The following is a 25,458-nucleotide window of genomic DNA, read 5'->3' on the forward strand; positions in this document are numbered from 1 at the left end:
AGTCACGCCCCAGCCTCCGTCCCCACTAACCCAGCCCCGCCGTGACAGAGCGACCTGCCCCTGCGCGCATGGGGACGGGGGGGCTGCCGCTGGCACGGGTCAGTGCCCACCCGGGAGGCACCACGGCTGCAAGGAGGCAGCGCGGGGGAGGGGGGGCGGAAGAGAGGGGAGCTGCGGGAGAAGGGGATTGGCTGGCGGGAGGTAGGGCGGCAGGAGACGTTGCGCAGGGTCAAAGCGTCCCCGTTGCCATGGAACCCGCTGCGGGCGGTGATTGGCGGAGCGGGCGGTGCCCCGGGGGCCCATGGGAGCGCGGAGCCGACGCTGCGAGTTTCAAAGCGGCAACTAGGTAGAGCGGCCCTGTCCTCGCCTCGCGACTATGGCGGGGCTCGGGGAGGGCGCTGATGGGACTGGAGGCAGGAATATGGGCTGGGGGGTGGTTTGAGAGGCCGGGGATGGCGAAGGCCTGTGGGTTGGAAGCTGGGGGCGGGGCAGAGGGGTTGGAAGCTGGGGGCGGGCCTAGAAGGGGGGGACTGGGTATGGGGACTAGGGGGTGGTGGCCTCGGGTTGGAAGCTGGGGGTGGGGGGGCCTGTGGGTTGGAAGCTGGGGAAAGGGGGTGAGGTCTGGGAGGGGTGGCCTGTGGGTTGGAAGCTGGGGGCGGGGGCCTGTGGCTTGGCAGAGTAGGAGATGAGGATGGCAGGGCTGAGGATTTTGGCTAATGGAGGGGGTGTAGCTTGAGGGTAAGATGCATTGGTGAGAGACCTATGAAAGGGTACTGCCCTTATCCTATTAATTTCTCCTGACAGGTACTTACTGCCTCCATGCTCAGTGCTCGGCCCAGGAGTAGGGTGGCCTGCTCCACCCCTTCGTCCCCAACCACCTCTGAGGATGAGCAGCCTTTGAGCTCCTCCACTTATTCCTTGCTCTCCCCCATTTACCATCAGAGCTTCCAGAGCTGCAATGAGGAGGAAGAGGAGGAGGATAGGGAGGACGCTGCACCGTCAGCTAGGGGGAAAAGAACCTTCAAGAGGAATAAACACAATAGGTAATCTTCATGCACTCCCATTCCCTGGCTGTCTTTGCTAAAATAGAAGGGCCCAGTAGGTAGTTAGACAGCTAAATGCTTATGTGGTCACCTAATGAAGGCAATCTAACTTTGAGTTAGTGAGGAGTTATAATTTCCATTTTGTTCAGGTCAGTGGGAGTCTCGGGTCCTCGGTTTTTCATCTCTGAATATCAGATCACTACTGTAGGTGCCTAGACAATGGATTTGGGACTGAAAACATCCAAGATTTGAAAATGTTATTTATGTCTAAGTGCCTCAGTTTCCTCCCCTATTAAAAGGGAACGATAATACTTGCCTACTTTTCAAATGTGCGTTGAGGGTTAGAAGTTATTTTCTCTCAAATACATAAAATTACTTCCAACACAGGGATTTGAGGTGTATTAATTGTACCAGCGTTGGCTTCTAGGGTTTTGGACTTCCCATTTCTCATTCTTTAATTGCTCCCTTTCTTCAAATAATTCTTCCCTCCCCCTCTGTTTTTCTTTCCTCTCCCCACTCCAATGGTTGGGAACAGGGTTGTGTTGAATAATCTGATGCATTCCTCAAAAGGTGGCTGACAAGACCTAGCAGCCAGGACACTTTCCAATGAAAAGCATACCATATCTACACCTTGGCTAAGAATAGGCACAGTTAGCGAGACACTAGTCAAAATGTGTGTGCTAGACAGCATGGTTCTGTAAAATTTGGGACTCTCTTTCAAATAAATGAGTCTCTTCAGCTCTTATGCATGGGTCTCAAAAGCTTGCTTGGATACCAATAAGCATTTCCACTTGAGAGATGAAAATATAAAGTACTTGGCAAGGAAGCATTACACATCTCATTATTATGAATTTCTGCATAGAACTTTCATCCTGCTTTATCTATAAGATGATGACTCCAGGAAAACTTCTCCAGGTTCGAGAGGACTGAGCCAAAAAGAATGGTAAACGTAGCACTTTACTTGATAAAGCTTGGCCCAGTCCCCCTTCCAGGCATCTGTAGAGCCCTGAGGGAAATTGTCAGGTCCCTGTTTCACTTTACTCCTGTCCTTGTTCCTCTTTTCACTACCCACCCACCAGCTTGTCCAAGCACTCTGTTCCTCAGCCTTCATGGCAAGCTACTGTCTCTTCCTCCATGCTGCCTGAACACCAGCTGGGGGAATACTGAGAGCGCAAAAGAAACCGTTCTATAGGTCTCAGTTCTGATGCTCCATTACTACAGCAATCCCTGGTAGCTGTGAATGCCGATGCAGAAAAAGTCCTTGTAACCACATTGTCTGAGCAGCACCCTTTTGTGGCTGGTCAGAGCATGACTCACCCGACTGTGGGTCCCTGTGTGTCACCCCTTGCAGATTATGGAGCTTGGTGCCCCTTAGCTCTCTGGCTGTGGCATGCTCTTGCCCCTTCTAGGGTGTCAGAGTCCAAAAACTTAAGAACCCCTAAGCTTCAGAATCAGTGTCATCTGTAGGTTTCTTGAAAGGACTCTTGCTTGTCTGCTTCAGACCTTGTTTCTGGGCATCTGTCAAGGTTCCTTCCCCACTCTGAACTCTAAGGTACAAATGTGGGGACCTGCATGAAAAAACCCCTAGGTTTATTTTTACCAGCTTAGGTTAAAACTTCCCCAAGGTACAAACTATTTTACCTTTTGTCCCTGGACCTTATTGCTGCCACCACCAAGTGTCTAACAAAAATAACAGGGAAAAAGCCTACTTGGAAACGTCTTTCCCCCAAAATCCCCCCAAGCCCTACACCCCCTTTCCTGGGGAAGGCTTGATAAAAATCTTCACCAATTTGTACAGGTGAACACAGACCCAAACCCTTGGATCTTAAGAACAATGAAAAAGCAATCAGGTTCTTAAAAGAAGAATTTTAATCAAAGAAAAAGTAAAAGAATCACCTCTGTAAGATCAGGATGGTAAATACCTTACAGGGTAATCAGATTCAAAACACAGAGAATCCCTGTAGGCAAAACCTTAAGTTACAAAAAGACACAAAAACAGGAATATACATTCCATTCAGCACAATTTATTTTATCAGCCATTTAAACAAAACAGAATCTAACGCATATCTAACTAGATTGCTTATTAACGCTTTACAGGAGTTCTGACCTGCATTCCTGCTCTGTTCCCGGCAAAAGCAACACACAGACAGAGAGAACTCTTTGTTCCCTTCCCCCCCCCTCCAGCTTTGAAGATATCTTGTCTCCTCATTGGTCATTTTGGTCAGGTGCCAGTGAGGTTATCTTAGCTTCTTAACCTTTTACAGGTGAAAGGGTTTTTCCTCTGGCCAGGAGGGATTTAAAGGTGTTTACCCTTCCCTTTATATTTATGACAGCATCTAATCCCTTTTGATTGGTCTTCCTGATCTTAGTCATCCTATCCACCAAATGGTTCACCCAGGAAGCAAGCTGCCTTAGGCTCTTGGCTGGACCCAGGCTTCCCTTGTCAAAGAAGTAGCATAGTTCTTCTCTCCTTCCTGGTCAGCCCTGGAGTGGCCTAGCTCTCCCTCTTTTAGTTCCCCTTTCCATGCCTGATAGCTGCAAATATAGCAGGGTGGGGTCAGCTGGATCCACAAGCTTCTTTAACCCTCTTATTGCCACAAAGGGTCTGTCTGTGTCCTCAACCTCTGCTTGTTAGTGTGGGGCAGAGACATCCCATCAGAGTCCCTGCTCAGTCCCATTCTGGAATATGCTTGGTTAGCTCCCTGGGGATAGAGTATACTCGCTACTGACAGAACTTTTGGATAATTTTGCTGTCAAACTCTAACATACCTCTACTGAGCATGTATATATGACAATTTTCAGACACTTACAACTCCACGAAATTTGGGTGTATTATTACAGGAACTGCAAAAGGCACCTCTTTAGCCTCCTGCCAACTTGGCCAAATTTCAGATCTCTGATCCAAAGCATGGTGTTTCTGGAACTTCTGAATGAAACGTTTAAGAATCTTTAAACATTGGTAAAACAATGTATTTTTCTCTAATCTCAATTTCTTTAACAGGTGAATCTTTGTTTTGAATTTTTTTTTAAAAAAAGGGGGGGAGACATTCATCATTGGATATTTCAGCTGAAACAATTAAAGCTTGGCAAAGTTTTATAAACAACTGAAAATGGTCTTATAATGGAAAATGTTAGGCAACCTTAGTTATAGGTTTTACTGCTAGCTCCACCTATGATCCTGGGCCACTTACACTCTGCATGCATCTTGATAGATTTACTCTGATATACTGACTTAGTGAATGTACTGTTATAGAAAGCTTAGTGACTTTTATTTAATCAAATTTCAGTTCTTCTGTCTCAATACATATAACTTGAGTTAGGGAATTAATCTAATACAAATTTTGGAAATTCAGTCTATGGTCCATGGACGCCAACCATAGAATTCTTACACTGAAAACTGGCTGAATAGAATTCAACTATAAAAGTTGCACATGCCCAGCATGGCATTTGATGCAGTGTGAGAAAAGGCGCTAAACTATGGACTTTTATAGTAACGACAACATTTCCAGGTTTTGACCTATAGGTGGGGATATTCGCATACTTTTGATCAGAGAAAATGGAATGCCTTTTCTGGGATCTGAGACTTAATTCATAATCACCGTTCGCATACCCCTTTCACATAATTCTGCCGACCCCCATAGGCCTGCAGACCACAGGTTGAAAACCACTGTTCTGTTACTTCAGAAAGTGGGCCTATGACTTTCTACCAAACGTTTACGTTATTCAGACATCGGCAAGCAGTATTCAGCTCATCCGTATCACAAAATCATTAGCTGATAATGAATCGCAACTGGTAGACAGTACAGAATACAGCATGTTTAGGTGGCAATATAAAATAAAAATAATTGAATTTTAAGATTACCGCATCCCTGTTTCAGATTCCATTACAACAATTTGTTTTGTTACAAAGGGTGTTTTTGTAAGATGAGCCTGATGTTTTCAGGCAAAAGCTCTGTGATTTAACAAAATACGCTACCCAAAATTGCTCTGGATTTGATACATTAGTGGCTGAAGTTTTGGGAATTCTTTGTTTGTGAATCTAAAAGATGGAAAAGACTCTGTCCTTGCCAGTGCAAAAGTGCTTGCCAAACTGTTCTTGCTTATGATCAAAATTAACTTATAAAATTCCAGTGGGTTCATCTGTGAATTTTCTACGTATTTTTCTAGGCTATAGAGAAACTTCCCTTCTTTCAGCCAATATGTTTTATCCGGTCTATAATAGTCTTAAGATCCCAGATATGGCTTCTACCCCATCTCCTATGGAGAGTTGAAGTCAATAGGAGTAGAATTAGGCTAATGCCTTTGAGATCTTTTGAAAGTCCTATCTTACCAGTATAATGGCTCATGATCATATTCAGCCTATATTTTCCTGTGCTTAACTTGATCTGATTTACTCATAGTTACTCTCTCTTACCACCCTAAATAATTTTTGATTTGGTTTTTACACCCTTTAAATACTTATATCTATTTCCTTAATTCACCAAGCTATATCTTTCCTTCATGTTACTTTTCCTGTAACATAAGAACGGCCATACTGGGTCAGACCAAAGGTCCATCTAGCTCAGTATCCTTTCTTCCGACAGTGGCCAATGCCACGTGCCCCAGAGGGAATGAACAGAACAGGTAATCCCAGCTTCTGTCAAACAGAGGCTAGGGACACTCTCCTTGCCCATCCTGGCTAATAGCCATTGATGGACCATGAACTTATCTAGTTCTTTTTTGAATCCTGTTGTAGTCTTGGCCTTCACAACATCCTCTGGCAAGGAGTTCCACAGGTTGACACTGTGTTGTGTGAAAAAACACTTCTTTTTGTTTGGTTTTTAAACCTGCTGCCTATTAATTTTATTTGGTGACCCCCTAGTTTTTGTGTTATGAGAATGAGTAAATAACACTTCCTTATTTACTTTCTCTACATCAGTCATGATTTTCTAGACCACTATCATATCCCCCCCTTAATCGTCTCTTTTCCAAGCTGAAAAGTCCCAGTCTTATTTATCTCTCCTGTTACGGCAGCTGTTCCATAGCCTTGATCATTTTTGTTGCCCTTTTCTGAATCTCTTACAATTTCAATATATCGTTTTTGAGATGAGGCGACCACATCTGCACTCAGTATTCAAGATGTGGGTGTACCATGGATTTATATAGAGGCAATATGATATTTTCTGACTTATTATCTTTATCTATCTATCCCTTTCTTAATGATTCCCAACATTCTGTTAGCTTTTTTGATTGCTGTTGCATATTGAGTGGATGTTTTCAGAGAACTATCCACAATGACTCTAAGGTTTTTCTTGAGCGGTAACAGCTAATTTAGACCCCATCATTTTATATGTATAGTTGGGATTATGTTTTCCAATGCATTACTTTGCGTTTATCAACATTGAATTTCATTTGCCATTTTGTTGGCCAGTCACCCAGTTTTGTGAGATTCCTTTGTAGCTCTTCGCAGTCTGCTTGGGACTTAATTATCTTGAGTAGTTTTGTATCATCTGCAAATTTTGCCACTTCATTGTTTACTCCTTTTTCCAGATCATTTATGAATATGTTGAATAGGACTGGGCCCGGTACAGACCCTTTGGGGACACCACTATTTATCTCTTTCCATTCTGAAAACTGACCATTTATTCCTACCCTTTGTTTACTGTCTTTCAACCAGTTACCAATCCATGAGAGCACCTTCCCTCTTATCCCATGGCAGCTTACTTTACTTAAGACCCTTTGGTGAGGGATCTTGTCAAAGGCTTTCTGAAAATCTAAGTACACTATATCCACTGGATCCCCCTTGTCCACATGCTTGTTGATCCCCTCAAAGAATTCTAGTAGATTGATGAGGCATGATTTCCCTTTTACAAAAAACATGTTGACTCTTCCGCCAACAATTTATGTCCATCTATGTGTCTGACAATTTTGTTCTTTACTATAGTTTCAACCAGTTTGCCTGGTACTGAAGTCAGGCTTACCACCTGTAATTGCTGGGATCGCCTCTGGAGCCCCTTTCAAAAATTGGTGATACATAAGCTATTCTCCAGTCATTTGGTACAGAAGCTGATTTAAATGATAGGTTACAAACTACAGTTAGTAGTTCTGCAATTTCACATTTGAGTTCATTTAGAACTCTTGGGTGAATAGCATCTGGTCTTGGTGACTTATTACTGTTCAGTTTATTAATTTGTTCTAAAACCTCCTCTAATGACACTTCAGTTTTGTAGCTCCTCTCTAAACTTCCTCTAATTTTTCAGTCTTTTTCTGATATTGAGTGCAATAATGCAGATGCAGTCTAACCAGAGTCCTATATTGAAGAATTGTCCCTGCCACCTTTCACAGAATGTCTGCACAGAATTTTGTTGGACTCTCTTCCTGCTGTATCAAATGACAGCCACTATTATCCTGGTCTCTTTCACTATGACTCCTCAGGTTGCCCCCCTCAACTGAATAGTTAAATTTTAGATTTTCTTCCAATTGTATTAGCTTGCATTTTTCAAGTTAAATCTCACATTATTTTCTACCCGTATGTTTAATCACTCTGTTCCCTTTATAATATTTCTCTGCTTTCACTAATGTTTACAACAATTCTCAGTTTAGTATTGTCTGTGAATGATACTTATGTTTACCATTTGATTATTAATGATGATAAATGAGGCAGGATTCTGTTAGATATGAAGAACAAGTACTGAAGTAGCTGAACCTTCAGTGCGTTTTATATTGGGGGGGGGAATGCTCTGTTTATACTTTATTTAAATAGAGTAAATTTATTTTATAATGTTACTATAGCATGCATTTCTGGATGTCCATTCTAATAAATCAGTGGGACTGCTCACAGTAGTAATGTTAAGAATATAGGTAAGTGTCTGCAAGACACCGAAGAAATCTGGCATAAATTGCTGGGGGGGGGGGTATTTTCCCTTTTTATTGGCTGAAAGAAGAGAAGTTTCTGTATAATTGGGAGACAGTTACATATTTTCTATTTTATAAAAATACACAAAGCTCTTTATAAACTTATTGTGCTACTGTAAGTTTTCAAATGTGTGGAAGAGACTTGTATGTATGAATGGAAGAGAGTTTTTGAGAAGTATTCAGTTGGTTTAAAGCACCGGTACTATTGAACTAACATTCTATGATTATATGATCACTTTTTTGCATTCTTGTACTATTCAATATTTATGCATCCTAGTTTATGTAATTCTGCCTTTATTCTCCCATGTTTCATGCTAGAAACAAAGTAAATGTGAATCCAAAGAGAGGGCTAGATCATCAGCTGTTGTAAATAAACATGCTCCACTGACTTCAACAGAGCTAGACTGATTGACACCAGCGGAGGATCAGTCACATTAATTAGAAAAATACATAGAAAACTCACATATGAGCCCACTGGTATTTTATAAGTTAGGTTCCGTTCTGATCAAAACTAACATACATATATTTTCACACATGAGCTAGTGTGTGTATATGGTGGTATTATCATAAAGGTTTTATTGGCATGAGGTTGGGATGGCTACCTAACTCATGAGTGGGGATGAGTTATATGAGGCATCCCAAATACGTTCTAATAAACTATTAAAGGTTTTAGAAAGGATTTTAAAAAAAAAAAAAAAAATCCTATTAGGACTGTTTGTGTGTCTCCTCAAAGTTCAGGTGCCTTGGTACTATGAAACCAGGATTTGAAGGGACATGAAAATCTGTTACTAGCTGTGAAGCGATGTGAGATACTGGACTTGTTACTGATGGAATATACCAAATGTAATTTTAACTCCCTGCTTTTCCCTACTTCAGGAGAAGGAAGGAAACACTTGAACAGGTTTTTTGTTTTATTGTTAAATGGTAGCTGTTTGGAACATTAAAATTAGTCCTTAAGAAGATGGGCAAGTGCTAAAAAACCCAATTTATCACTTGGGTCTACAGGTTATCACAGAGTTGCAGAAGTAAAGGAGTTTATTTCATGGTTGTCATGAATACCCACGGTATAAATACATGTCATTATTTAATGTCAGTTGCACTGGTTAATTTTGAAATAAATTTGATTTGAAAATAGTATCCACCAAACATTCTTCCCTTTATATTTCTCATTTGTAATTCTGTAGTGCTGAAAGCTGTAATGTAACAGAAAAGAAAAAGCAGTCGCCTCCGACAGATAATCTCTCACCATGGGAAGAATGGTTCATTTGCAAAGAGAGAGAGCTACGTGTCCGCTTACAAGCCAGAGCTTTAGAGGTGAATATTTCTGACTATTTTCCCTTAGATTTGACAGCAGATTAACAGACACTGAATTGCAGGGTTTTTTTCTATTTATTGTGAAAACAAGATATATTTGTTCTTTATCTTTAATGTCTTTAGACATGCTTAGCTTTTGTGTTTGGGTAAACCAGTGTGATTCATGTCCCATGCATTTCTCTTTTGCTAAATGTTATGCTTAATTGGAAATGTGGTGTATATATTTTGCTTATCCAACTGGTAATGGTTCAGGTTTAAAGGATTAAAACATATCTGTGTAATTGGTACCTTGATTTTCCTCATGGTTACATATGCCTGCATTTAAGCAATAAAACACGACAGGGCGTGTGTTGTGTATAGGAACGCCAAGGTACATGGTTAGACATGAGGCATGTTGTTGACAGCCACCTAGGTATGTTGTTATACAACTGTTTGATACCTCTTCCCAGAGTATTCACAATAAGTGCTTCCCACCCCAGAATTTCTTTTCCTTTATCCATCTGTTGTTTTCTTATAAATAACCTACTCCTGAATAGTAGGACTGTGGCAGAATTAAGTGAGCCACCTTTTCCTAATTGGTGTGTGTGCAGTCCTGTTGGTTAAGCTTTATTAGCATTTACAATCACGTTGGGGAAGCATATCATAATGGTTAAAGCAATAGAATCAAAGCTGGATCACTGGGTTCATTTCTAACGTGTGCCACTGGCTAGTCACGTACCTTGAGCAAATGTCAACCTCCCTGTGCTACATTTTCTCCATCTGTAAAATGAGTAACATTCACCACAGGTGGTTTTTTTGTGGCTTAACTCATTGGTGTTTGTGAAGTACTTGCAGTCTTCAGCTGGAAAGCTCTAGAGAAGTGTTCTGTGTTGTGTTAAAGGTCAATGGAAACCTAAAATCACTTGGTAAACTCCAGGAATGTGTTCTAACTTCCCTAACTTTCAGCACATATTTTGGACTTCCTTTTAGATTTTAAGTTGGCACTCCTCTCTTCTCCCCACTCCATTCCCCCCCCTCCCCAAAAAAAAAATTTTTGATCCAAGCTAATTTCTGGTAGTATGTAGGAAAAATGTGATTCATATATAACCTTTACTCATCAAGACTGGATCAGAACCAAAGTAGTTTACTTCTATATGCTTGAAACAATGGAATGTTTATATAGTACACAACTTGGAATGTCTCACTGTGTTTTAAATGGATTTTAAAAATTAGTGACCTGGTAAAAATAGTACATAGCAACAAAGAAAACAATAGCACGGGAAAAAACAAAATTCTGAATTTAATTAATTTAATAGTTCTATAAATATTAGACATTAGGAACCTTCATTTTCCTAACACTTGCAATGATTTTGATTAAAAACTTCTTTGTAAGAAGAGAAAAGCACATCTGTTTTTAAAATCTCACATTAGATTTTTTTAATAGTGTTAGACTAAGATCCTGAGAAGCGTCCGTGTTTTTTTTTTTTTTCTAGAATGAGTGACATTAAAACTATCCTAAACAAAGGGAATATGTAGAAAGTGATTTGGAATGGATGTTTCTTTCAGCATATATCTTCTAGGACAGAGGTTCTCAGCCTTTTTCTTTCGGAGGCCCGCCCAGCATGATATAAAAACTCCAAGACCCCCTGGGGGGCACCAGGGTTCAGGGCTTTAGTCCCGCAGGAAGCTGGGCTTCAGCCGAGTGGCCTTATGGCTCCCCCAGGGGCTGTGTGGACCCCTGGTTGATAACCACTGTCCTAGGACTCTTTTGGGTATCACTCTAACAGAGGAACATGCCTGCAGCGCAGATTCCTCAGGTCCTTAATGAGGTGGTAATTGCCTGGCTCTTGTTAAAATACATCGCTAATTAATTTTTTAAACAATGACTATATTGTTTTTTCTTTGGGGCTCTTACAAAAGTTAGGGGCAAATTATTTTTTATCTGTATTAACTTCAAACCCAAGAATTGCCACTGGAAATTGAAATTCTCACTTGAAAATTGATTGTAATATATGGACCATAAAAATTTGTGTTGGGGAAATAACTATATAGAAAGAATAATACAGACTCTGTAATATTTTCCATAATATAAACAATTCATTTAAAAACATGAAGTTTCATTCTAGCCTTTCTGGCGATGACAATAAACTTGACAAATTTACACTGAAATCTTGTTCACACCTCCTGATCTGACTTGCTGCAATCTGACTGCAGAATAAACTCTTTGGACTTGATTATAAACCTCCTTTTCCACCCCCAACCTGTCCCCACACTACTCCTACTCAGTCCTCCTGGCAGGATATGAGTAACTCCCACCAACTTGTGTCCTGAGGAGAGAGACTCAGAACACCTACTTCCACATGAGTATGGGCTTGATCCAAAGTGTATTGAAATCAACAAATCCTTCCAATAACTTCAGTGGGCTTTGGGCTTCCACGAGGCCCTTACATTCCTGTAATGCTATCACTGATAGAAACGCACAACTGCTGAGCGACATGCCATCTACCTCTGAATCGCCTTGGTTTTTGCAGTTAGGTTTACCATGTATGTTCCTTTACCATGAAAGTCCTGCCACAATGTGTGCAGATGGATGAAGAGGCAGTTAAATAAGCTGAGATAGCAGAGTTCATTTTGCTGTTTGACTCTAAATTAATGGAAACATTTTCAGCTCATAGAAACTGAAATATTCCTCAAGGATTTTTCCTTCTTTGCTTGCTCTCCCTCCTCCCTGACTTTTAACCCTCTCTGAACTATGGAAAACTTTTGGGAATTTCCTACCATATTTAACACCACCAACATTAGCAGCTTTGAAAGTGCTAGTGTAAATGGGCTGTCACGACTGTTTTAAATTCTAGCCCACCTAATTCTGCTCAGAACAGCTGTAACTGAAATGATGTTTAAAATGTTAGCATCAACCAGCACCCTGTCTGCGTTAGGCCATCCACTGCTGGTGCATTTTTGTGCAGATTTACATTGGCCCTATGTCTTCTGTAAACATTACGGAATTGGTCATGTAGAAATTATATATTTGACAGCCTTTGTAACTGCAAGAAATTTGAAGCAGTTTCTACTGGGGAAAAAATCACTAGAACTCTTGAACTGGTACCAGTGACTTTCAATGGTGCCAAGGCATACATATGAAAGAATTGATTTCAGAAAGTGGTGCTTAGCAGTGACTAGTGTCTTATTGTCAACCAGTAATGTGCATATCTGAAAAACTATTTTCTGCACCTCCTTAAAAAAAAAATATTTTTTTTTTAAAGAATTGCTTGTCACTTTAAATTTTATATTATATAAAAGGAACTGAAATTCTTTATGATAAGCTAGTTCTGGGAATCACTGCAGCTTAATGATTTTGTTAAATCTGAATTTTATACATTTCAAATGACTTTGGCTTATATTTGAAAATAACTTATGTGTGTAAATTTGTTTTAATTAGGAAATGAATTTACAACTGGAGAAAAGAAAAGAAAAGCAGGAGCTTGAAAGGAAAAAAAAGATTGCTGAAGAGAAACACAAGGAATGGGTGCAGCAAAAGAATGAAGAGGTAAATACTGCATTAATTCAAAATACTCAAATATCCAGTAATTTAATTAAATCGGTCCTTTTTTCTCAGACTCTTCAAGCATCCATATTTCTTTCACTAATTGAGCACACATTTTAATAGGAAACTTAAAAAAAGCCCCACCCCCCTGAAGTTCAAGACTGTATCCCAAAATGTTCTGTGGCTCACTCTTGCTGTAATTGATAAGGGAAATTTGTATTTGAAAACTCAGAAGATTAATGGCTAACCTGACTGTTCTGGCACATTACCCTGCTCTGTCCCTGTGTTTTGTTTTTTTGATAAAGTGTCTCACTTGCTGAGTGTCTAGGACCCCATTACAAAAGAACTTCGGGAGAGCATATGCGTTAATTATATGCAATATATGGTGCAGTTAGTAGAGCAGAGCCAAGAAAGATTTAGATAAGTATCAGGGCAACCAGGCAAATCATATGTTTGTTCTGCCTTGTGGAATTTATAGGAGGCCACTTACACCTGACCTGAATCTTGAAGTGAATCAACAGTAAGTCAATTTGTGATGGAGTCATTAGCTTGTCCAGTGACCAGTAATTAAACTTTATTTTTCTGGACTTCTGGGTATCCACAGGTATGGCCAGTGCTGAGTTTAAAAATATATTTTTGTCTTTGTCCATTAAATTGTCTTTAGCATCCATTGTGGATGTGCTTATGTCCAGAGGCCCCGTACAGAAGGTATAAAGGGCAGATCAGGCCCATCCATCCCACAGTCCCTTCTCGCTGCCCATGGCTGCAAGATGGCGCCACTGCAATGTCCATGTTTCAACATGTTTCCAAAACTTTTGTGTATACGTTTGTTAAGTAAATAATGTTAGGATTAGTAATGTGTAGTATAGTGTGCCTGTTGGCAATTTTAAGTGTAATTTTTTTTTTTCTCTGACTCTGGGAGTAAATTTTCCGCAGTACCAGGATTTATGGCTTATCTACACTACTACAGCGGCATAGCCGTTTAACGCGCATAGCATGGGCGCGGACTACAGCAACAGAGGGGTTTTTCTATTGCTGTCAGAACTTCACCTCCCTAAGCAACAATAGGTAGGCTGCCAGAAGCATTCTTCCCCCAGCCTGCTCCTACATGGGGACCTTTAATGTAGTCCTGGCGCTTTTAATGCGGGACACACTCTTAAGTTCTTGGCAACTCGCTCCTTTCATCACTTATCCATGAAAATGGCTTTTTTGGTGGCAGTCACATCATCCTGGAGAATAGGGGAAATATAAGCACTTGTGGCCATATTACCTAAGGATATAAAGTCACCCTTAAGCCCCCACCCAGATTTTTACAAAAGTAGTCTGATTTTCATTCAGATGAATCATTTGTCAAACTTTTTTCCTATATTACACTCCAGTCAAGGAGAGACTAGACTACATTCTCTAGATGTCCTTTCTACTTAGAGACTCTTCAAGATTGTGGCATTTACAAACAGGTTAAAGTGTCGTTGTTTTTTTTTTTTTTTAACCCAGAGACTAAGTTGATGTCTAACTGCATCAAGTTCTGTTATAAGCAGGCCAGTTTAGATTCCCCAGCACAGATTAGGGTTTACTACACAAGGGCTCAGGCAGCTTCTGTGACATGCATGAGAAAGCTCTGTGTGGGGCTTGGTCTATATCAGGGGTCGGCAACCTTTCAGAAGTGGTGTGCCGAGTCTTCATTTATTCACTCTAATTTAAGGTTTTGTGTGCCAGTAATACATTTTAACGTTTTTAGAAGGTCTCTTTCTATAAGTCTATAATATATAACTAAACTATTGTATGTAAGTTAAATAAGGTTTTAAAAATGTTTAAGAAGCTTCATTTAAAATTTAAATTAAAATGTAGAGCCCCCGGGACCGATGGCCAGGACCCGGGCAGTGTGAGTGCCACTGAAAATCAGCTCATGTGCTGCCTTTGGCACGCATGCCATCAGTTGCCTACCCCTGGTCTATATCTTTGTGAGGCACTGAGGTCTGATGCCTCTGTCCTGAAATCTTTTAAATAGACTTCAAACACCCACCTACTTCACATCCGGTTAGTGCTTGTGAGTCACCAGAAGTAGAATACATGTTGACAATGACTAGAAGAAAACTTACTTACCTTACTGTAACTGTGGCTCTCTAATATGTGTTGTCAACATACATTCCAATACCTGTCCTCCTTTCCTGCTACCATGGAATCCTAGAACATCTGAATTTTGTGTTGGTGAAGGAACTAGTTGGGCCTGGTCTCCCGCTTTGTGCCCTCAGTACTGGGCATGAAGGACTTGTGGCATATGCGTCGCCCCAATGGACACTGCTGGACAAAAGATTCTGATCTCAGGGACATGGAGCACATACACTCCAGAAGTGGAATACATGTATATAACACATCTCGAAGAACCACAGTTTGTTTTTTTTCTTGCATTTTAATATACAATACATATCAGTTATGATGTCCCACGTGTGAAATGTAGCACTCTGGTGAAATGGCTAGAAGGTGAAATTTGGAGACTTTTGCTAGCTGGCAGTGAGGGATTTTTTTTTTCCTGTTTTAAAATGATATATAATACCTTACTCAATGGAGACTTCTAGACATTCTTAGTCATCTTGTTTAAATTACTATAGGAAAATAAATAAAGTTAACTTCACCAGTTGGCATGCTTCTGTGTAAACATAATTTGCAATTTTTAGAGGTAGTTTGTGGGTTTAAAAATAACGCTTTATGGCACTGAGCTGTCAAAAAGCACTGTGTTCAGTTGTGAAAGATATTTATATTGACATGAAATTTTGTATTTCAGTAGGAACAAATGCTTAGTATACAGTACTCGTAGGATACTGTGATAAAAGACCTGCGACTTGGCCATGGCTGGTGTCGGTCAGGTGACTTGGGCTTTCTGGGCTATAAAATTGCAGTATAAACGCTTGGGCTGGAGCCTGGGCTTTGAGATCCCCTCTGGGCTTGGCCAGTGGGTGCGTCTAAAACTCTCCATCGAGCTAAAATGGAGACTTGTTTTTCTGTCAAGTTAGTACTGAGTCATTTGTGGGCAGACAGATTATCTATTTAACTTGTGTTGGTTAAGCTGTAGTATGTCTCTACTGCTTACAAAGTCGAAAGAACACAGATCAAAACACACTAGCCTCAAAAACCAACAGAATACTATTTTGAATCCAGTGGAAACATTTGATTGAAATGGAGAATAGCATGATCTCTGTGTGTGTAACAGACACACTTTTCGTCTTGTTTTAGATCTCTGTGTGTGTAACACACACTTTTCATCTTGTTTTACTTTCTGATTTATGTATAAAAATACCATAAGGTATTGTGGATTTCCATGTATAAGCAGATTAGTTATGATTGTACACACTCAACAAGCCATTTCAGTGTTAAAATAGCCTTTACTTTAGGGGGAACTGACTGGCACAGGAATTGGAAATAGGTTAACACAGCCATTAAAATCTGATGCAGGTAATTAGAGAGCACTTTTTGCTACAGTTTCTTTCTGGTTTATGTTAGGTATGCGTTTGTCAAGTCCAGTACTGTATATAACCCCCAGTCTCAAATAGAGCTCTCTGAAGGCAGTACTTAGTGGACATGTGCATTTTTTAAAGACATTCTTGTTTGCCATCTCATTAGAGAGGCCTAAGACTTGACAGGGTGTGGAAAACAAACTACTGTCTTATCTCTCCTGGTCAGAGTTAATTTGTGGGGAAACTTGCCTTGCTGTACAGTTATTTGTGTTTTATCTAATTTGTTTTTGTAAATAGAGAACTTGAGTTGGGCCCTTTTCATGGGTCTCAAATTCCCTTTTATTAAAAAGTTTTTCCTTAATTTTAAAGGTTATGAATCTATTAACTTTATTCTTTCTGATAATTCTAACAACTTTTAAAAGGGTAAAGTTTGCTGGCATAGAGAATAATTTATTTTGGCTTGAAACCAATGTAACTCAGACCACTGTTTGTTCAGAATGTATTGCACCATCCATATAAGGAAATTATTAAAACTTGCGGAAGTAAGGCATGTTTTATGAAGTGAATTTGGGACTCAATTTAGTTTCAAGCAAGGATATGGTAAACTTATATAAAGTGTGTGTGTGTGTAAATTGTATTGGCTTCTAAATTGCTATAATAATTGTCAGCTTTTTTCATTCAAGTTTATGCCACTGTTCTTAAATCAACCCTCACTTAAATTGTAACAGTCGATATAATGTATTAAGAAGTCACTGTCCAACATCCAACTTTTAGATTCTTTAAATAGCTTGTAGTGATCTAACAACTATGTACACTGTTTATTTCCATTGTTGTTCTACCTGTCAGGACTATTTGGAGGATTAATGAACCCACTTTAGTGATTTGTGTGTTGAAGATGAAAAGCACTCCATAAATGCAGAGACTCCATTCTTCTTTGTGACTTGCATAGAAGATGGCATTTTGCGTTTGTGACTTACCAGGCGCAGACTTGATTAACTAACAGTTATGAGAGGGGTATCCTGCAAATAGGGTTGGCACTGCTTCAGGAAGTTCAAGAACACCTCCTTTGGTGGATAGTTCCTTCCAGGGATCTTGTTCTGTCAACAGAGATGAGAGTACCAGCCTGTGTTGGGGAGTTCATGTGCATCAACAAAGACTTAGTAAGTTCTCATTCATAGCTAACCATCTTTTTATAATATGAGGAGAAAACTATGTTCAGAAATTGTCCAAAAGGATTAGATTCTCAGATCAATTCTGCTATGACCAAGCATAAATTAGCATCTGAGAGCATGATCTCTGTGTGTGTAACACACACTTTTCCTCTTCATTTTACTTTCTGATTTATGTACAAGAAGTGATATTTTAAATAGTTTTTAACTTCTTTGAGGTGGCCTCTGCATATTCCCACTGGGATCAATGGTGTGTTTTTAGAAACATTTTACAAAGCAGTATCTCTTGCGGGGGCAGCATTATTGTTTTGTAACACTGAACTTTCCAGTCCTTATTGTTACATAAGAGAGGTGCAGCCCTAACCACTTCAGTTCCTTTCTTACTTTCATAGACAGTGTAATAACTGCAGGCAGTACTCAGGTCTGAATTGGTCAGACTTTATCTCTAGATAGATTTTAATTAATTTCTAATGGTGTTCATTTTTAGTGTTAGGATAGTTTTTAGTTAGTTTTTGATATTCATCATTTTTGGGTGGAGGAAGGGTTTAAGGTGTGTGTGTGTGATGCTAGGTTTTATGGGGACTCTGTTGTGATGGTGCTCATCCAGGAGCAGAGGAAGTGATTTAAGAAATGCACCTACCCCCCTGGGATTTTATGAGTCTGACACCCACACGAAATACCTTTCATGCCCCTTCTCCCTCCCCCCCCCCAGCAGTTTGAACAGACACAATCTGATCACGAACGTGAATCCAAGGAAACTGTGACAGGAATCTGACTACACCTAGTATGAACAAGTTATATATTCTCTGTTTCCCACCATACTCTGTATTTAACTTAGAAACTTTTCATTTACATTTAAATACATTGGACCTGGACTTTGTTGATGAATATTGACTCACAGCAGCTCACTTTTAATCAGATGTTTAATCAGATACTTATGCAACATAAAGCGTTCATTAGTTAACTTCATGCCATCTTGCGCAGTACTCCTCTCAGATGAGTGAGAGTCAATGTTTACGGCAATAAGATAGGGAAAGTAGATGGCTTATCCTTGGGCTTAGTGCTTCATGTGTAAAGCTGATTATATGAAGTCAGCCAGTGAAGAGTTTGGAGGCTGGTACTGCCTTTGTGGCACTTTGCATTCATTTTCAATGGGGAAACCTGTTAAATCTTGTTCAATGGCTCATGACCTCTTTAGCATGCAGTTTCCTAATTATTTCTTTGTCACTGTTAAGGTTCCTTCCCCACTCTGAACTCTAGGGTACAGATGTGGGGACCTGCATGAAAGAACCCCTAAGCTTATTCTTACCAGCTTAGGTTAAAAACTTCCCCAATGTACAAATTTTGTCTTATCCTTGACCCCTATGCTGCTGCCACCAAGCGTGTTAAACAAAGAACAGGGAAAGAGCCCACTTGGAGAAGTCTTCCCCCAATATACCCCCCCAAGCACTACACCCCCTTTCCTGTGGAAGGTTTGATAAAAATCCTCACCAATTGGTACAGGTGAACACAGACCCAGACCCTTGGATCTTAAGAACAATGCAAAAGCAATCAGGTTCTTAAAAGAAGAATTTTAATGAAAGAAAAGGTAAAAGAATCACCTCTGTAAAATCAGGATGGTAAATACCTTACAGGGTAATTGGATTCAAAACATAGAGAATCCCTCTAGGCAAAACCTTAAGTTACAAAAAGACACAAAAACAGGAATATACATTCCATTCAGCACAGCCTATTTTACCAGCCATTAAACAAAAGGAAATCTAATGCATTTCTAGCTAGATTACTTACTAACTTTTTACAGGAGTTCTGACCTGCATTCCTGCTCTGTTCCCGGCAAAAGCATCACACAGACAGACGGACCCTTTGTTCCCCCCCGGCTCCAGCTTTGAAAGTATCTTGTCTCCCCATTGGTCATTTTGGTCAGGTGCCAGTGAGGTTATCTTAGCTTCTTAACCTTTTACAGGTGAAAGGGTTTTTCCTCTGGCCAGGAGGGATTTAAAGGTGGTTACCCTTCCCTTTTATATTTCTGACAATCACTCATCAGTGTTAACCTCCCAAATCTGCAAACTTTAAGGGGAGGTGGGAAGGGAGTAAGAATCCAGTAAAAGTCTCTCCAGAGAAGGAGCATTACAAGGGAAGTAAATTTCCCTTCACTATTTCATCCATGGATACTTTTAACATTGATCAATCTGATCTTCAGTTTACAGACCAAAGAATGCCTCTCTCTCTCTTTAAACTCATGATCCCTTAGAAGGAATATAGATTTCTTATCAATTGTCAGTCTGGTTCACAAGTACATTTTGCATATGAAAAATCATGAAGTGTCATGAAATATCAGTCTGTTCTCATTAGAGCCATGTTCTTTAAAAAAGAAATTAGATTTCCACATCAGTTCACACTCTGGCATTCAGACAAACCACAAATCTCTGTGGCTCCAAGTCAAAATGGTAAAGATTTGGGTCTAGGAGATTCACTGATAAAATTGCTACTTCATTAATAACTATTATACAGTTTTAAATGTGCCATTTATTCTTTATTTATTATTCAGTGTAATGTTATGTTTGGAATGTGTGTTTTATTTGTTTAGTTTTCTTCTATAGTAAACATAAAATATTACAGTGAGTGTTGAAGTTGGATTTCACTTATATTTTATGCCAACCTTATGCTTTAACACTATTTTATCTCCAAAAGGTGATGTCCAGCTGCTTTTCTCAAACCAAAATTCTAAACTGTTGCAACAGTGATTTCTCCAGCTTGTACCAATTCTACTTGGAGTTAATTCCTACACAGTTAGCTAACCCCTTTTCATTATAATGAGGAGCCAATAATGACCTTTTGAAAATACTGAAAAGACTGTTTCTTTGACCTGTTTCATGTAGGAAAGAAGGGAAAAGGAACGAAAGCTCATCAAAAAGATGGCAGAAAAAGCAGTGAGAGATCTAGAGAGAATCCAATTGCAGGAAAGAGCTAAAGGAAAGTATAAAGAATGGCTAAAGAGGAAAAGAGCTGAAGAGTCTGAGAAGAAGAAGAAAGAGGAGGTAGAAATCATTCATCTTTGATACCAGCTTGTTAGGCCTGTTACACATGGAGTGGCCTTGTTTTGATTAAATTAACATTAGTAAAAAAATTTATACACACAGTATGGAAGCCCTTCTTGTGGTTCCATACTTAAGACTGAGATGAGTTTCAGTTTAAAGCAGGAATTTAACTACTTTAATACAACATATTCTTGAAATTACAACACTTAGTCTTTGCCACTGAATGAATTTTCTGAGAATTTATAAATAAAGCTGTTAATTAGTTGACTTAATTTAAAAAATTGGTTCTTTAAGAAATTTATAGCCTGTGTCAGAGCACTTTTATGACCTGAATGATCTTAATAATGCAGCCCCGTCCAACTTCTCACATAATTAAAACTCATTGAAATCTTGTGCATTGGCAAAGTTTCAAGACTTTTTTTTTTTTTTTAAGGATAAATGGTCATTTTCTTGCCACTCTTTGTAACTGAAAATTTCTCCTTCAGCAGGGCCTGATAAATATTCTTCTACAGAAAATTCCACAAAGAAATGCCCTCTTTCAAAATGTCAGCAATTTCCTATTATTCTCACTGGGAACAATGCAACTGAGCTGTCACTATCTTTATTAGAAATCATCAACAACAAAAAACAAACAAAAAAAGGGCCCTCTTTGAAATGGCCACCATCTCCAGTTGTTCCCAGTAGGAATGAAGTCAAGCTACCTTCAAGGAAGGTAGTGTCACCCTTACTTTCAGGGACAACAGTCTCCTTGAGTACATCTTAAGGCTGGCAGAGCTTTGTGGTTCTGTCATTTTTAATAAGGTGCAAAGCTACAGACTGCAAATACCAGCAAAAATCTCTGGGGGAGATTTTTACAACTATTTCAGAGCCAAGTACTTTTGAAAACTTGAAATATTCCAGTTAATCTTTTAGTGATTTGCAGGATTGATGTCAGAGATACTTGAGAAAACTGAGAGCTCATAGCAAGAAGGAGAAAAATAATTTGTTTATAAAAATTTGATTTATACTTAAACAAAAGGCACTTGACTTAATGAGTGCGGTGGGTTTTTTATTATAACAAACTTGTAAACCCTCTGCCTACCAAGTAATTTCTTCTAGACTTATTTATGGCAGCAACCTATGCAGCTGTGGGTGAGATTCTTAGCGGCTTAGCGCAGAGGCACAGCACGGAACTTGTAGGAAATCATCTTTGCACTGTCCTAATCCTGGACTTCTCCAGGTGTTAGAGAGTACCTTGGAGTAACTTAAATATTGCTGGGGACTGATCTAAGTTTGGGAGCCTCTCTGGGCTGCAGTACTATCCAGAATATCTGTGGTGCTGTGAGTTATGCCCCACTACACTAGGGTTTGTAAAAAGGTCCTGAGAAGGTAGTTTATGGCTTTCTTCTACAATACTTACGTTGGGGGAAATCTTCCCTCAGCTGCTTATGGGCTTTTAAGATCTCTTTACACTGCTGAACCCTTCTACCCAGTGTAAAGGAGTTGAAGGAAGGTAAGGATCTCACCCTGGCTCACTTGATGGTAAATGTTTCCATTCTTTAACGTGTTAGAGTAAAGACTTGCTCATTGTCTTTGGGGTGGACAAATATAGTCAATCCATTTGCAGTACTGCTATGTTTACTGTTGTATCTTGGTCATCGGTGAACCCAGACTGAATAGTAATTTGATACTAAATCATTTTAAATATTAGAGACTTCTAATTGGATGGGAGTACAAGGCCTAGGTCTCATGTTAAATTATTTTATGCAGCTGGATGATGGAGCAAATTAGTCTTTCTACCACAGTGAGCCTTGTTGGATGGCATATTTTCCCCCTTTGCACTTGCCCACCCCAAATGATATCCATGGGACAATGATTTATTAGCAGCTGCATAGAAATAGTAGTGTTTGTGTGTATGTGCATATTCATTCAATGATCAAGTTTATTTTTGGACAACAGTCATAAAGCAGACATGTTCTACAGGTTTCACTTGCACAAGTATTTAACTTGCACAAAAGCTACTTAACATTGGCCATATCATTTGGGAAATTATCATTTTTTTCAGTCTCTGAACCTTAGGGTATTTGCTTGTTGACTGTGCTACGGCAAATGAATACACAACAGATATCTTTCTACACGATGACGACAGTTTTATCCTGAATGTGACTAAGTAGCAAACACTGATGCTGTTGCAAATCATGACAAAATACACATAACTTCATTAGCCAAAAAACTTGAAACCTTTTAAAAGTGAAGTGATCTGTTACAAGTAGCTGCTGAACATTATGATAGAAGTTTGGTTGTAGGGAAATGACTTGTAGTAGTAAAGAACTTTTGCATATCTTCTACAGAATTCTGTCTCTGGACATTTTATTTTTCTTCACTTTTAGGAAAAGGAACAAAAAAGGGTAGCTGAATTACAGGAGAAAAAAGAGAAATCAGAGAAGATCTTTAGAGAGTGGCTACAGCGTGCCAGAAGTAAACCCCGCCCAGTTTTACACAGTTATGGCTATACCAATGGGAAACTTTCAGGTTTGTACTTGGTACTAGACACATACCATGGTGTCTATGTAAATATTGTGGCAATGTCAGGCTTCATAGTATCTTTTTTCCAGTTTATTTAAATGGAAGTTTAATTTGACATTCTCATCCTGAATCTAATATTGTCACATTAGTGAGTAGATAACAGATACAGTATATTACAGATATATTGCAAATGTAATACCTTTTTGCACTATAAGGACTGTATTGAAATATGCATTTTATACTCATTCAGAATTATTAGACAACAAGGATCTTGTGGGGTTTTTTGTTTTGTTTTTGGTTACTGTGCATTTTCATCCACTTTGGATAGTGGAATTCAGTGATGTCATGAGAGATGGAGAAAGGAGAAGAGAGTGGGACACAATTAAGGGTAATGGAATGAAAATCAGAAAAGGAAAAGTTTGAGGCTTCTTATTGAGAGAACCTTCCTGATGGTACCCCTTTGTGCCCACTTCATGGTTCCTAGATGGACTGTGAGGCATAGAGTGGCATCACCACAGTCCAGCATGCTCTGCTGGGTAGATATCCTATGTGGACAACCTCCCAAAGTTAATGGTGCAAAAAGCAGCTTAATGTTCTCACTGCATATGCAGCCTTCTCAGAGAAGGGTGTTTTGTGGAGGTGGTGGAGCCAGTGGGAGTATAACTCCTAAAGGAGGTCTGGCAGAAACCTGGCAGGTCATCCCCACGCAGAGCCAGCCCTTCTTTACAAGTCCGGAGATCCACATGGAGCCCATGCTCTTGTCCACCTCCACAGCCCTATTCTTCATTGTCTTCCTGCTCTGAGGGAAGTATAAGAGGAATGTCCATGATAATCACAACATGGAGTTTCCTGGGCCTCTGTCTTCAGTTTCTGTGGGGTTGTGGGGGCAGGAGGAAGGACAAAATGGAAAACTGTTACAAATGGGGATGTTGTATTATAAATGTGAGGCCTTAATGGATATTGAATATATACTTCCTTTTTCTTAATTGTGTGCATTTTTCCTTAAATTATAAATCACTGACGATATATTTTAAAACTTAAAATATTTTTTGACAGGGAGACTACCGGTCTCTAAGATATGAACACAAAACAGCTCACACACCAGACACACAACCAGTTGCTCTTTGGCTAAGTCTGATTTTTAGATGGTAATACATACTGCTTTCAAGCTTTGTGTTGGAATCTCATAACTTGCTGACAGCTGCCATCCCTTGTCTAAGTGATTTATTAAAAATAATTCTATACCCAGTTTAGTTCACACAAAAGAACATGTTCCAGACTTTGTTTTGACCACCCTGGTGATGTATGTGTTGAAATTTCATTACAGACAAAGTGGCTTGCCATTGCAAGGGTAATACATTCCTGTTGTCATGGTTCAGGCTTCATGGTTTGGCACATAGATCATTAATTGCAGATAGTGAATGTTTTTTCACTTGTTTGAAGAAGGGTAACAATTAAGCAAAGATTGAAATAGAAAGGTGAATTCCAGAGACAAGGCTGTGGGAAACACTTAATTTATAAGTTTGAAAATAATACCAAATGGTAACTTCCTAACCGTGTACATGCTCCTTTAATGTTTGCCTTGACAAGCATTGTTTTCGTTATACAGTATTTGACATATTTATGTTGCTGTTCTTTAAAAATACAAACGGGGGATGTACTGACTGGATGAATTCAGGAGTGGATGACTGATAGCCATCAGTAGAGACTGATAAATTGTGCTAAACTGTTACTTGCCATGTTCCATTAAAGATCTTAAAGCTATTCTAAATGATACTGTTTATAATCAAGTTATTTAATTTAGCCCAAGAAAGAATTGCTAGTCAGGAAATGCCTCTGGTTAATCCAAAAGTTATCCAATACACTTCAATTTTTTATTGTGTTTTCAGTATAAATATTTCTTCTTTTTCTAATTGTTTGTGTTTTCTAAATATTTTAGGATACCCTGATGGAAATTCATATCCAGCTCCAGCCTATTGTAACCCTATTCCCTGGAAACCAATTCATGTGCCACCTCCTAAGGAAGACCAGAATGTTACAGTGAAAAAATATAAGAGACCTATATCCAGTCAGTCATATAGATCCTCATCTATGGTAATCCATAAGCCCAAGAACAATCTTTGTATTGGATCATTGCACAGAAAACAAAGATAGTGTAGGAAGCAAAATAACTTTATTAGCTTGATTTAACTAGGTTTTAAAGTACAAAAGTTATTTCTTGGTTAAGTGTTTCTTTAAATGTTAAAAATACAGTGTTGAAAGACAAAATTTTATCATCTTTTAATAGTTATCATTTAATGTTAGCTAAGGAATATCTTTTCCAAAGACTTTTAAACTGTTATTTTAACACTTAGAAAACTATCTTCCAAAAATTTGTGAACCAGTTTTTTTAGTTTATTTTTAAAAAATATATATGTAGCCAGTTATATTGAAACCACTCTTTGATATCAATAAAACATTAGTGATTAGTTTTTGAGAGTCTTCATAGAGGGTGTGGTGGGGTGTTTTTTTTGTTTGTTT

At 39.2% G+C, this 25,458-nt stretch overlaps 1 protein-coding gene across 2 annotated transcripts in view; it reads left to right on the forward strand.

Moving 5' to 3' along the window:
• The first annotated feature begins 211 nt into the window (after window positions 1–211).
• The window catches only part of CCDC34 (coiled-coil domain containing 34), a 40,109-nt gene continuing 14,862 nt past the window's right edge, over window positions 212–25,458 (forward strand). Inside the window, exons 1-7 of one of the 2 annotated variants that reach the window (XM_048854619.2) lie at window positions 212–346; window positions 805–1,043; window positions 9,122–9,251; window positions 12,670–12,777; window positions 20,275–20,433; window positions 22,803–22,944; window positions 24,878–25,032. In XM_048854619.2, coding sequence (XP_048710576.2) covers window positions 820–1,043; window positions 9,122–9,251; window positions 12,670–12,777; window positions 20,275–20,433; window positions 22,803–22,944; window positions 24,878–25,032 — 918 coding nt within the window. In that variant the 5' untranslated portion in view covers window positions 212–346; window positions 805–819. The other variant, XM_048854618.2, reaches the window with a different exon arrangement.

This window comes from Caretta caretta, chromosome 6, assembly GCF_965140235.1.
Source record: "Caretta caretta isolate rCarCar2 chromosome 6, rCarCar1.hap1, whole genome shotgun sequence".
In the NCBI taxonomy this organism is placed as follows: domain Eukaryota; kingdom Metazoa; phylum Chordata; order Testudines; family Cheloniidae; genus Caretta; species Caretta caretta.